Below are 13,588 nucleotides of genomic sequence, written 5' to 3'. Positions count from 1 at the left end.
TCCAAGTTTAAGTAATTTTGCAATTGGGAAATCTAACTTTAAAACAAAAAAAACTGTTCCCAGTTTTACCTACATGTCTCAGGTACTGAATTGAGTCTTTCTTTCAGAGTTAACTTGGCTCCGTGCCTATATTACTGTTTCATGGTAACAATACTGTGGGGAAAAAAGCTTGTGGGAGATTAAGTCAAATAATGGTCAAAATATCTTGGGTCTAACAACTCAAGAAGATAGACTAAACAGATGAATACCAAAATATCAGCTTTTCTTGAACACGAGAGAAGGAACCAAATAAAATTTGAAGTATCATAAGGATCAGGAAGAAAAAGATTTGTTGTATTTATCAGTTTTCAAATATGAATATCAAATGGCCTCTCCTTACTTGCTACAAATAGGTATAATCTGTAAGTCCTTTTACCAAACTTTTAAATGTTAATTATAAGAAAGTCTTATCCAAACCAATGTTTTAAAAGCTGTAACACAATTCTTAAGTAGACTAACAGTATTTCTAATTACACTGAATGACATTCATTGAATTTCATTTATGTGTAAGAATACTTATGTCTCTACTTCATGGATATGGACTTGTGGGAACGACACCTTTGTTTACCTGACACTGTACCTCGTCTGCCTGGAAAAGGTAGATGACTGCAAACAGAAAGGATCACTGCAATGCATCAGTAGGGAAGGGGACACAAGGAAATGATCTGCTGTTTGAACACTGCAAAGTCACAAAGCTACTGAAAACCAAGTTTCAAATCCAGCCCGTTTCTCCCCATTACATGCACTCTATGTGTGTGGAACTAAACTATAAAGCAGAAGTCATACAAATCATGTTTTTCTTCTATTAGCACAGTAAATTCTGACCTTCTTCTGTTCATTCTATAATTAGTTCCCTAGAAGATAGTCTACTTTTTAAAACAAATATACAGTGTATGTATTCAGAATATACTACTGGTTATATGTTGACATATTCTATTTCCATAAACACCATGGAAAATTCTGCAGTTACTTATATTGTAGTACTACACTCAAAGTTGCAGGATGATACAATTAAAAGGTCAGGCTCTGACCCCTGGGAATCCAAATTCAAATTATGGTATGTATGCAAGAAGGAATCAAACCTTTTGACATCCTAGTGTTTCAGAGTACTCACTAAGTCTATCTCAGGGGCTGGTTCCAGAAATGGCTGCTAGGAGAGACTTCAGGCTCAGCTTGAATTTGTATAAAAATTTCTCCTTGACCTTCTAAGTCACTTCATGAAAATATCAGACCATGGCTGGTTTGGAAATAATTTGAATTTATAGCTTATGTAAGATGAAATAATTAAAGGGGCGCCTGGGTGACACAGTTAAATGTCCGACTCCTGATTTTGGCTCAGGTCATGGTCTCACAGTTCATGAAACTGAACCCTGCATCGGGCTATGCACTGACAGTGCGGAGCCTTCCTTGGATTCTCTCTCCCTCTCTCTGCCCCTCCCTGGCTTGCGCTCTCTTGCTGTCAAAAAATAAACATAAAAAAAGATAAAATAATTAAATACTGGAAGAATATTCATGAAATATTTCCATATAAATTTCCATATACATTCTGTATAGTCAGAATTACAAAGGTCAAAATAACTGCCACATCGTGGATTCTGTGAATTAGAAGTTAATACTGTAAAGCCCACAATATTAAAGTAGGAATGTCAAAATGACGTAAGTGTGAAACTGAAAATATGCAAATTTACACTTTCATGTTTAAAAAAAAAAAACTCAAGTAAATAAATCAAGAGTAGGCAACTAAGATTTCCTCCCTTAAAAATACACTTATGCTCTAACAAGCATCAGTATGTATCTCTGAACCAAAGCATTAAAAAAGCCCACTAAACCACTCATAGGTCAAAACATATTAGCGTTGAGGGTGTGGCCCAAATACAGAAGTTACAGAATTATGGCAGTTTAAAAACTGATGATAATTCTTAGGGGATATACCACTTAGGAGCCAATCAAAACAAAATAACCCATTTAGGAAAAATTCCACCATAGGCTCTCAATAGGCAATTTGTCTTTCAGAGTTATTTCAGGAAGGATGGCCCCAATTAGCTATCATTAAAAATAGAGAGGGGTACAGTTCATAGGCCTATTATAACACGAATTCAGAGAAAATGTGCTAGTTATCTCTGGGTGAGGACAAAGAAGGAACTGTTTTCCCAGAAGAAAGTGTCATGTGCAATTAGCACAACTGACATCACTTACTTTTGATGCAAAATACAAGTGGCTCTCAAGCTCTGTGACAGCTCCAAATTGCAACATGTGAACCTCTGGTTCAACCTCAGCTCAACACACATTGAACACACACCTGGAGTACTTCTGGATAATACTTATGCCAAAAATTTCTTCAAGCCATCATAGTCAAAACCTGATTTGAAAATCCAGGCACATGGAGTTCAAAGCCTCTAAAACTACTGGCTCTTACAATCTAAATAATGTCCAAAGTCCCTTTTGGTTTCTCTGAATTTATAAAAAGAAAATAACTACTACAATATAGCACTTAGGTTCTCTTAAAAGTACTTAAACAAAACAGGCATACCTTCAAAATTCAAAAGGCATAAAAAGATACGCAGTGAAAAAAGAAGCCTTCCTACTCCTGTTCCAAGTCACCCAATTCGCCTCTCTGTAAGGCCACTAGGTTACCTGTTTTTTCTGTGCAATGAAATTATATACTTAATTCAATTGGGACTTCAACTATTTACTGTTTCAGAAGTTTATGTTATTGTCTCAGTTGGATTATGAACTCCCCAAAGGCAGGGATCAGGATCAAGTGTTCTCTGTCACTCACAAGACCTAGCCTAGAGGAGGTGGGGTGGAGAGAAAAAAACAAACAAACAAGACCCAGCCTAGGGTGAAATATGTGCCTAGTGCTTAATATTGGCTCAATATGCCACCAGGTTAGAAGCCCAAGGCTAAAGTTTTACAGTTGAAGTACAGAATCTTTATATTGGCTGGCTAGTAAGGAGCTACATGTGAAAATAAGCTAAGGTACTAAACTGCCACCAAAAAATAGTATTAACAGAGGTGAAAGCTTGGCTAAATAAGCACCATGAGACACTGTCAATCTCAGTAAATAAATACACTTGGCTTTAGAATCTCTCACTAAGCAACTATACGTTTTAAGTATTATGGAAGGTTTTGACTTCTACACGTTACATTGTGATTTGATGTTCCAAGGTGAAACAAACTATTTTAAATGATGTTAAGTAAGCAACTTACTCTCCGTATCTCCTTTACAACATGTCAAGGAAAATAGAAAGGAAAAAGTGATGAAACTTAAGCTAAAACTTAAGTTTAAGGCGAAGCTGAAATGCTTTTTAAAAATTTTTTTTAATGTTTATTTATTTTTGAGAGAGAGAGACAGAGTGCGAGCAGGAAGGTGGCAGAGAGAGAGGGAGACACAGAATCTGAAGCAGGCTCCAGGCTCTGAGCTGTCAGCACAGAGCCTGATGCGGGGCTCGAACCCACAAACTGTGAGATCACGACCTGAGCCAAAGTCGGATGCTTAACCGACTGAGCCACTCAGGTGCCCCTGAAATGCTTTTAGGACAAATAACATCACAAGGAACAAGGGGAAGATTTTATTCAGTTCTTTAATGCTAATGCCATGAAAAGATTTTATCTGAGACTTTGAACCATGCTACTATTCAGGTGAGCCTGATTTATTTCAATTCTCCCAACATCAATTTAAGAAAACCTTCATGTTTACATCTCAAGAATCTAGCAGAGAGCAAGAAGAAAAACCAGTTGTGTACATGTCATTTTTCTGAGCGCTTTTTAAAGCTCAATGATTAGGAGTTAGACCAAATCACAGCTCCTCACAGTTTCTCATTTCTGTTTCAGAATACTACAGGGGAACAAACAGAGCAAGAGTTGTCATGGTTAACAAGAATGAAAAATATGAATAAAACAGCAGGCCTTGGGGGTTCTTACCTCCACCATACATGACAGCCAACATGATTGAGGATATCCAGGACACTTCACTGGTGGTGGCATTGAAGATACCTTCAATTTCTTTGAAGAACACAGTAATGGATTTGGGAAACGCATAAGAGAAGCCGATGGAAATGAAGGCTCCAACTACTACCGCCCACCCCCAGCCTCCATCTGGGGGAGTATATCCAACTGGACCTCCAATTGCTGGTGGCATTTTATGTGTAGATGAATTCCAAAATGCAGTTCAAATCCAAATAACTGAAAAATATAAAATTAAAATACCATGTCAACAATAAAGCACTCCCACCAGCAAGGCACTTGCACACTTTATGGCCAGCTCTCAAGTAACTGAATTGTTTTTCAATATTACTTTTCCAATAGAGATTATCTTCTAAGGGCATTATCAGAAAAAGAGTCTTAGAGCCATGGTATTGCCCATAGTTTTTAGTAGGAAAACAGCTCCTTACCATTTAAGGAACCATAACAGAAATAAATCCTGTTCAATAAATATAGCCTTTGTATTTCAAGTAAGCCTACTTGTTTTAGAAGTTAATATAATTCCTCAAATTATTGTGAATAACTAAATGCCTCATTTGATTTATCTGTATGCAAAATCCACGTAACACATGCCACACACAAGTTTCAAGTTTTAAAACAGACTTTTATAAGTTTTCCCCTTTCCCAAAATGTATTCTTCAATACTATTTTCTTTTTACTTTCTCTTATATGCTGAAAGAATATTAGGAAGTGGGTACACAAGTCACCAGATACATAGCAATTTGCAAAATAGATCATTCTGAACACACAAGAATTTCATTTAATGGGCTGGAAAATTATCTCAGAAAAGTTTCTTTTTATTTATGTAATTGCTTTGACTCAAGATATTTTTTTCCATTATATGACAAGAAAAGCCCCTAAACAATAGCTCAGTCAAGTATCATTAAATCCACAAATTGAACTATGATGTCAAAAGATGATACTTCAAATTAAAAATTGTCCCCTTTTCTTGAAGTGACCTAGTACTAATGAATAGTATGGTTAGAAAATGCAACTTTCAGGGTGCCTGGGTGGCTCAGTTGGTTAAGCGTCTGACTTTTGGTTTCAGCTTAGATCATGATCTCATGGTTTGTGGGATCAAGCCCTGCACTGGGCTCCATGCTGACAGCGTGGAGCCTGCTTGGGATTTCTCTCTCTCTCTCTCTCTCTCTCTCTCTCTCTCTCTCTCTCTTCCTCTCTCTCTCTCTTCTCCCTCTCTCTCCCCCCCCACCCCATCTGCCCCTCCCTTGCCCACATGCTCTCTCTCAAAATAAATAAACTTAAAAAAAAAAAGAAAATGCAACTTTCTGTTAAATTATGAATAAGAAGATACGAATGAAAGGAAACAATCAACGAAACTAAAAGGCAGCCTACGGAATGGGAGGAGACATATGCAAATGACTTATCTGACTAAGGGTTAGTATCCAAAATCTATAAATAACTTATCAAATTCAACACTCCCCCAAAAAAACTCAGTTAAGAAATGAAAAGACATGAATAAACACTTTTCCAAAGAAGTCATCCAGATGGCTAACAGACACATGAAAAGATGCTCAATATCACTCATCATCAGGGAGATACAAATCAAAACCATGATGAGATATCACCTCACACCAGTCAGAATGGCTAAAATTAACAACACAAGAAACAACAGGTGTTGGCGAGGATGTAGAGAAAAGGGAACCCTCTTGCACTGTAGGTGGGAATGCAAACTGGTGCAGCCACTGTGGAAAACAGTATGGACGTTCCTCAAAAAACCGTTTCTTCCAATCCATCTGAACACTTCAAATAGGATTTAAGAAATGAATGTTGCAGGATAGGAAAAAAGTAGCCCATAGTGGAAGCTTCCCTAAAAGCAAGGACATAGGTTGTCTTTATTCACAAAGGACATAATTGTCCATATAGGCAATGCTAAAGAATATTAAGAAAAAGGTACTAGAACTAAAAATAAATTTAGGTTTCAGGATACAAGATTAATAAACAGAAACCATCTTTTTATAAACCAGCAATCAGAATTTTCAAGTAAAAAAAATAACATTTACAACAGCATCAGAAAACTACTGAATAGGGATACATCTAATAATGTACAAGATGTATACACCGAAAACTATGAGATATTACTAAGAATTCAAAAAACAAAAAAAAATTAAAAATATAAAAGATAACCCATCCTCATGGTTTGAAAGACTCAATATTTAAATTAGGCAAATATTTCTAAAAGCATGTAACACATTTATTAAAAAGTATCTAAATTGGATTTCAAGCTACAGGTTGGGAGAAAATATATATAAAATATATCCAACAAAAGACATGTCCAAATCTTTTATAAAAAGATCTTTTATGGCTCAGTAGTAAAAGAAACTCAAATAAAAATGGACAAAAGATTTGGGTAATTTATCAAGATACATGAATAACCAAGAAGTACATGAAAAAATGATCAAAATTATTAGTCACTTGTGAAATGCAAATTATAATAAAGAGATACTGATATAGGGGCACCTGGGTGGCTCAGTCGGTTAAGCATCCGACTTTGGCTCAGGTCATGATCTTGCAGTTAGTTCACAAGTTCAAGCTCCACATTGGGCTCTGTGCTGACAGCTAAGAGCCTGGAGCCTGCTTCAGATTCTGTCTCCCTCTCTCTGCCCCTCCCCTGCTCGTGCTCTATCTCCATCTCTCTCTCTCTCAAAAATAAACATTAAAAAAAAGAGAGATATTAATATATATCTACTAGAATGACTAAAATTAAGACTGATAATACCAAGAGGTGGTGAGGATATGAAGCAAATGGAACCCTCTGTTGCGGGTGGTAAAGCAAAATGGTACAGCCAGGTTGGAAAACATTTTGGCAATTCCTTAAAAAGTTACACAAACATATGATCCAGCCATTACATCCCTAGGCATTATCCAAGAAATGAAAACATACATCTTCATAAAGACTTTTATGAGAATTCTCTAATAGCTTTATTCATAATAGCTCAAAACTGAAAACAATCCAAATATCCATCAACAAGTGAATGGAAAAACAAATCATGAGATAGCCATAAAGTGGAATACTACTCTGCAATAAACAGAACTACTGATGCAAACAAGAACATGGGTGAATTGTAAAAATGTTCTGCTAAGTAAAAAAGGACTAGACCTAAAACTATATTCTATATGGTCACATTTATATCAAGTTCTAGAAAGGCCAAATTCTAATAATAGAAAACTTATCAGGGAGTGAAGAGAAGAGACTGACTACAAAGGGGCATGAAAGAACTTTTCAGGGATATGGAAATACTCTTATGATTTGGCAGTAGTTACTCATCAAATTGTATATTTAAAACTGGCTAATTTTATTGTATGTACATAAAATTGATTTAAAAAAATAGTTCAAAGGCAGTGTCAAGGCAGATAAAATCTGTTTAGTGGCACATGGAGACAATACAAAAGCAAAAGATGATGGCAAGCAAATTTTCTCTCTTGGCCATCTGGTGGTTAAAAATAAGAGGAGGGGCGCCTGAGTGGCTCAGTCAGTTAAGTGTCCGACTTCAGCTCAGGTCATGATCTCATGGTTCATGGGTTTGAGCCCTGCATCCAGCTTTGTGTTGACAGCTCAGAGCCTGGAGCTTGTTTCAGATTCTGTGTCTCCCTCTCTCTCTGCCCCTTCCCTGCTCATGCTCTGTCTCTGAAAAATGAATAAACCTTAAAAAAAATTTTTTTTTTAACAAGTAAGAAGAGGAAAAGGAAGAAGACAAGGAAGAGGAGATAGTGCTCTCTTCTGAGAATTCACAACTACAGGCCTGGGTGAGCTTATGGTTGGCAGGGCAATGTCTGTGGGAAATTTCTGTTGTTCTTCCAGAGATATGTTTGACTTTGCCAGTAAGATTTCCCACAGACAAAGCCCTGCCAAACATAAGCTGATGATCTAAAATTTCAAAACACTCAAGAACCAATTAACCATGAGTGAAGTAAAGCCAACTCAATATAGCTGGATTAGACACAAGAACTAAAGACAATGGTATATTTGAAATGATTAAAAGCATGAAATAAATTAAGAACACTAAATAAAAGCAACACATTAAAGACTATTAAAAGAGTAGTTGACTTGAAACAGAACTTCTAGAAATAAAAAGTGTACACAATGAAATTCATAACAGCAGACTGAACATAGCTAGAGAGACCATGAACCTGATGACAGGTTTGAAGAAAAGTCAATTAGGGGAGAGCTTTCTTCTTGATCTGTGAAAAATTTAGAAAAATAGACTTTAGAATGGGAGGATGTGCATACATCTAATGGAGCTTTGGAAGAAGACAATGGAAAGAATGGGGAAGAAGCAATTTTCAAGAGTTAATGCCTATACCTATTCCAGCTTCGATGAATATGAACCTACAGTTTGAGGAAACTCAACCAGATAAAGAAAAAACAAAACAAAACAAAAAACCACCAAGAAAATATAGATTACATAATCTGGAGATAATCACACTGACAAAACAGAATTCTCACTGATTTTGAAAAACTCTCAGCCACCATGTCTTCAAATATTTGTTCTTCCCTTTTCCCCTCCTTCCACTCCCTGAGACTCCAATTGGATGTGGACTGAACCTTCTCAACGTATCTACTCTCTTTTTCTTCTGTGTTTTCCATCCTTAGTACAGTTCCATCCATACTGAGAATTTGAGGCTTGGATATTATCTTCCTCCAGAGATGATTCTCATTTACCTAAGGCTATATAAACCCAGAATCTCTTTAAGAATGTTTCAAGGACCAAGATGTTTTGTTCATCCAGATGACCTGAAATCACGTTGCAGTTCCTTTGAGGACTGATTTATCTCAAATGCACCCTTACTCCTATGGCACAGCCCTTTAGGATCCCAACCAAAAAGAACAGGATTTACCAGAGCTCTTACTCTTGGTGAGCCCTAGACTCCAAAATTTGTTCCTTTGGATCTCTGAAGCTTTCCAAAGCACTACTCAGGCTCCCAAGAGAGTTGCTCCTCCTTCTATAACCAGAAAGCTGCTGACCCCATAATCATATCACTTTTGCCATAATTAGGAAGCCAGCGAAATAAGAAGCTGCCAAAAATCACGTTATCATCAAAATCAGGAAGTCGGCACAAAGGCTGTTAATAGCTGTAGTTAGCTCGAGAACAATATGTACCTCCTATGACATCATCAAGATGGATCTCATGTGCTCTGCTTCTCAAAATCTCAAAGCCAATGAGTAGACATAGACACCTCTGTTCTAATTTTGCCTGACAAATGTCAGATGATCTATCTGACTGGCAGAATTCAAATCAAATTCAGAAATATAGTTGCAAGGGAACCTGAGAAATGTAGTTTAGCTTTAAAGCCTATGCAATATATTAATGTACACTAGAAAAGAGGATGTAATGGATGCTAAACACCATTTCCAAAATATACCTTAGACATATGCAGTATGATTTATGTAAAATCTAAATTATGTAAAACTATATATGTATACACACACATATCTCCATACCAGTGTCTTTATAAAAAGTGTACATTGATACTATTATATACAGACATACATGAAATGGGTATATAAAAAAATGAAAAACAACTGTTATAAAAATTTCTAAATGCTTACGTACTGTCAGTATTTGTATTTATCTCATCATGGACTAGCAATATACAACAGACCAGCACTGATCTGTGGGCCATACTTAGTAGTGCTCCTTCAAAATTATCTGGGAGAAGTGATTCAAGAATGCTAGGCAAGGGCATCTCCTCCATATCCTCCTGGCATTGGAACTAGCCAAGATTGAGAGGATCAGATATAGACGGGAGGCCACCACAATTATAAATTTGTTCTTATCAGGAGTTTCCCTTGATTAATTCATCAGGATGGGTGAAATTATGCCACAATATAATTCCCAACCTATTCTTGTTCACTGGTGAAACAAACAGGGCTAATGAAAAGGTGAAGTGCCCAGGGAAATAAAGAACATACTGTCCCATTTCCCTTATAGAAGAGGTTTAGACGGTATGAGAGGACATCTCCAACAGTTATTCACAACCTCACTGGAGTTGCAGATAGGTCCTAATCTGATGCATAATTCTCCCTTCTCTAAGAATATTGTTTGCACAGCAAGAATTTCTGGCTTCTCTGGATTTCAGGTACTTCGCCTATCCGAGGATCCATAGCTTGTTCTCTATGTGAGAACAGTGTCAACATTTTAAAGTAATATTCTTTTCCTTGGAACTGTAGTCTTTAGTTTTACTCAGTGTACACATCATTATATGACACATCATTACTTGACTCTATAGTTTGCCTTAAGGTTCACTCTTGGTGTTGTACATTCTATGTCTGGACAAATTTATAATGATATGTATCCATCATTATAGTACATAATAAGTACTTTCATGGCTCTAAAAATCTCTTGTGCTCCCTCTATTCATCCCTCTCTCCTCTTTAACCCCTGGCAACCACTGATCTTTTTATTGTCTCCATAGTTCTGTCTTTTCCAGAATTCCATATAGTTGGAATCATACAGTATGCAGACTTTTCAGACTGGCTTCTTTCACTTAGTAATAAACATTTAAGTTTCCTCTAGGTCTTTTCATAGCACATTTCTTTTTAGTGCTCTTTAATAATATTCCATTGTCGGCATGTACCAGTTTGTTCACCTACTGACAGAATCTTGGTTCCAAGTTTTGGCAGTTGTGAATAAAGCTGTGTAACCTCTATATGCAGGGTTTTGTGCATATAGAAAATAACCTACTGCCTTGTATATTAATTTTACATCTAAAGTTTATTATTAAGCTTAGGTTACATAGAATATAATTTCTGGCATATTATATGTTGTATTCTATGCACTTCAAATAGATTTCAAAATTTTGGCACTAAATATTTAGCCCAATTTGTAGGAAATACCAGGGGTGCCTGGGTGGCGCAGTCGGTTAAGCGTCTGACTTCAGCCAGGTCACGATCTCGCAGTCCGTGAGTTCAAGCCCCGCGTCAGGCTCTGGGCTGATGGCTCAGAGCCTGGAGCCTGTTTCCGATTCTGTGTCTCCCTCTCTCTCTGCCCCTCCCCCGTTCATGCTCTGTCTCTCTCTGTCCCAAATATAAATAAATGTTGAAAAAAAAAATTTAAAAAAAATATATGAAATACCATATAATCTAACTGGCCAGTCCATTTTTAAACCAGTCAAGCAAAACAGATTTTTGTCAAAGTCATACCTCATTTTAATTGAAATAAATGTATTGACCCACATCCTGTGGTAACTATTTCATTTTTAAAATCTAACTTAAAAAACAGAGAGGAAAGGAGTTTGTCGTCCAGAAGGAATAAAGTCCTGCCTCCTCCAATATTTCTCACCTAACCCCTCTTTGGATTTCTGTCATAAGACTCTCTCTGGGACAATGCATTCTGCAATTTTCTCTTGTTTGGGGATTCCAGAGACTTTGATAGTCTGGGGCAATGAGCCACAGTAAGAATTAGGATAAGTCAAAGATATACTTTTCTTTCATAGTGGGGTTAAGGGCTTTTAGATAAAACAAACTGAAAAAGGAAAGGAGAAAACTTCAGGCATCCATTTTCAGGAGACATGATTTTTAGTTTAGAGTACATCTGAATCTGAAAATCTGAAGAATAATTCCCTTAAAAATATAACCCAGTTTAAAGATTAAAGATCTTTGTCCTAGGGCATTTACCTATGATTCAGGTGGGATAAAAATATTTACAAATTGAAGCTTCCTAAAATTTCTATTGGAATAAATATAATAAAAAGTTATTTAACAGCTCAGTTCTGCTAAAGGAAACAGTCTTGATTCTAAAATTATATTAAACAGAACTGCTCCAAACGTTAGTTTCATGAGTTCTTCCCTCACTTAAGTATGAAAAAAGAGAAAAGCACATGAAATTTTTCAAAGAACCACTAAAAAGATTAGTTCACCCCAGATTGTTTACACACATAGACATCCATGCAGATGGCAAAGCTATTTAATGCATCAAGCTCTGACTCGAAAAGCTAATACGTGCTGGACGTGATTAAACTTTGAGCTTAGCTGCCAGCTATGATTTGTCCCGGTTAGTTAAAGCAGTTACAATTTTTAGTCACAAAGACTTGCCTCATCAAGTTAAAAATACCTTATTCCATAGTGTCAAAAATTTAAAACTTCAAGAAGCTTAAAAAAAAAAAAAGATTCAGAAGTTAACAAGAAGTCTAAAAAATTAGAGTATACAAACTGTGAAAACACTTCAAAAAACCAGATATAGATTCAACATAATTCTGCTACTATCTAACAAATGGCTCTCCTTATTAACTTAACAATTCTGATGGCACCTAGTAAAAAATTGTGTAATATCATTATCTAAATATAGTACTTCCTTTAAAAATAAAAAAAATTAAATATATTAGTTCCTTTTAAACTGACCATATCTCAGCTATAAACATAAGGGTTCATACAAAAAGTAAATTATGAGAACAGGGTCCCTTGCACAGTATTCAGAGCCCTGCTGAGAAAGAGTGCCCAAGTCTAGAGGCTAAAAGGGATTAAAGTTTAAGATTTTAATCCTTACAGTGTGCACAGTAGCCTTCCTATCAGCTAGCTATTATTTTATGACTCTCTAGCAGTTCCCTGAAAATGATGGAGAGATTTAAAAAAAAGTGATATGGTGACGAGAAAGTTCTTCATCCCTTTGCCTTGTAAAGGACAATAAGAAACAACCTTAACTTCTTGGCAAAGATTGTAGTGCAACAATTGCCTAATTTCTCTTCTAATTGTCTTCTGGTTTATTTCCTTTTTTCATGACTCTCAGGAATTGTGCAAGTAAACTCATCTGGAAAGCTGAAAATTTTCTCCATACCCCCTGTGCTCTGCCCCCACTCCACAAGAGTTACAAAAGCCCTTGCAAATAGTACTACTCATTATGTTTCCTACACTTTTGAGATCAACGTTGAAAACAAAGCCATTTTTCTAAAATGACAATGGCCAGTTTGTGAACTTAAAAGAGGAAGAAAGTATCTAAAATCAATAATTTTAAAATAAATTGTTACAGAGTGTAGACTAGTTTAAGGTTTCGAATTTACATAGAAACATTCACATGGAAAATCCAGAAGGCTGATTTACTAAAGCTATTACTGCTAAAGTAGCTAAGTTACTACTCATTACTACTGGCACTAGTCCAGTTTCATAGCTTACAGAACCACCCACCCCAAGGTAAATCCCAAGATTCAAGGTCTAGGAAGCCTCATCTTTTTACCCTCTTTTCCACTTGAAACTGAACAGAAAGAAACAAATGATTGTGAAGAAAGCAAAAACAGTAAAAAAACAAACATAAAGCACCAGTGAAAGCAGAACCATAACTATACTATTGTTGGCTAGCCAAATACTCAATAGTTATGAAATGCATGATTTTGATCAAACGGAATATAAAGAACCTAGGAAAATATAAACCTGGCTCTGCAAACTTCCAACTTATCACTTGAGGGTAAATCCAACTCGCAGTGTAAGAAGTTAAATACACCACCTTTTTTTCCCCCTTAAGTTTATTTATTTATTTTATGAGAGGGATAGAAAGAACCCTGAGGAGGTTCAACAGTGTCCACACAGAGCCTGACGCAGCTCAGGATTTCACC

General features: G+C 36.3%; 1 protein-coding gene across 2 annotated transcripts in view; it reads right to left on the bottom strand.

Annotated features, from left to right (window-relative positions):
• SLC16A1 (solute carrier family 16 member 1) overlaps positions 1–13,588 on the bottom strand; it is a 46,165-nt gene that overhangs the window by 13,067 nt on the left and 19,510 nt on the right. For both annotated transcript variants that reach the window (XM_047872651.1, XM_047872650.1), the window contains one exon: positions 3,964–4,224. In XM_047872651.1, coding sequence (XP_047728607.1) covers positions 3,964–4,180 — 217 coding nt within the window. In that variant the 5' untranslated portion in view covers positions 4,181–4,224. The remainder of the gene's footprint in view (positions 1–3,963; positions 4,225–13,588) is intronic.

This window comes from Prionailurus viverrinus, chromosome C1 (genome assembly GCF_022837055.1).
Source record: "Prionailurus viverrinus isolate Anna chromosome C1, UM_Priviv_1.0, whole genome shotgun sequence".
In the NCBI taxonomy this organism is placed as follows: domain Eukaryota; kingdom Metazoa; phylum Chordata; class Mammalia; order Carnivora; family Felidae; genus Prionailurus; species Prionailurus viverrinus.
Note: the sequence above shows the minus strand (reverse complement) of the source record. Positions and strands in the feature narration are given on the sequence as shown.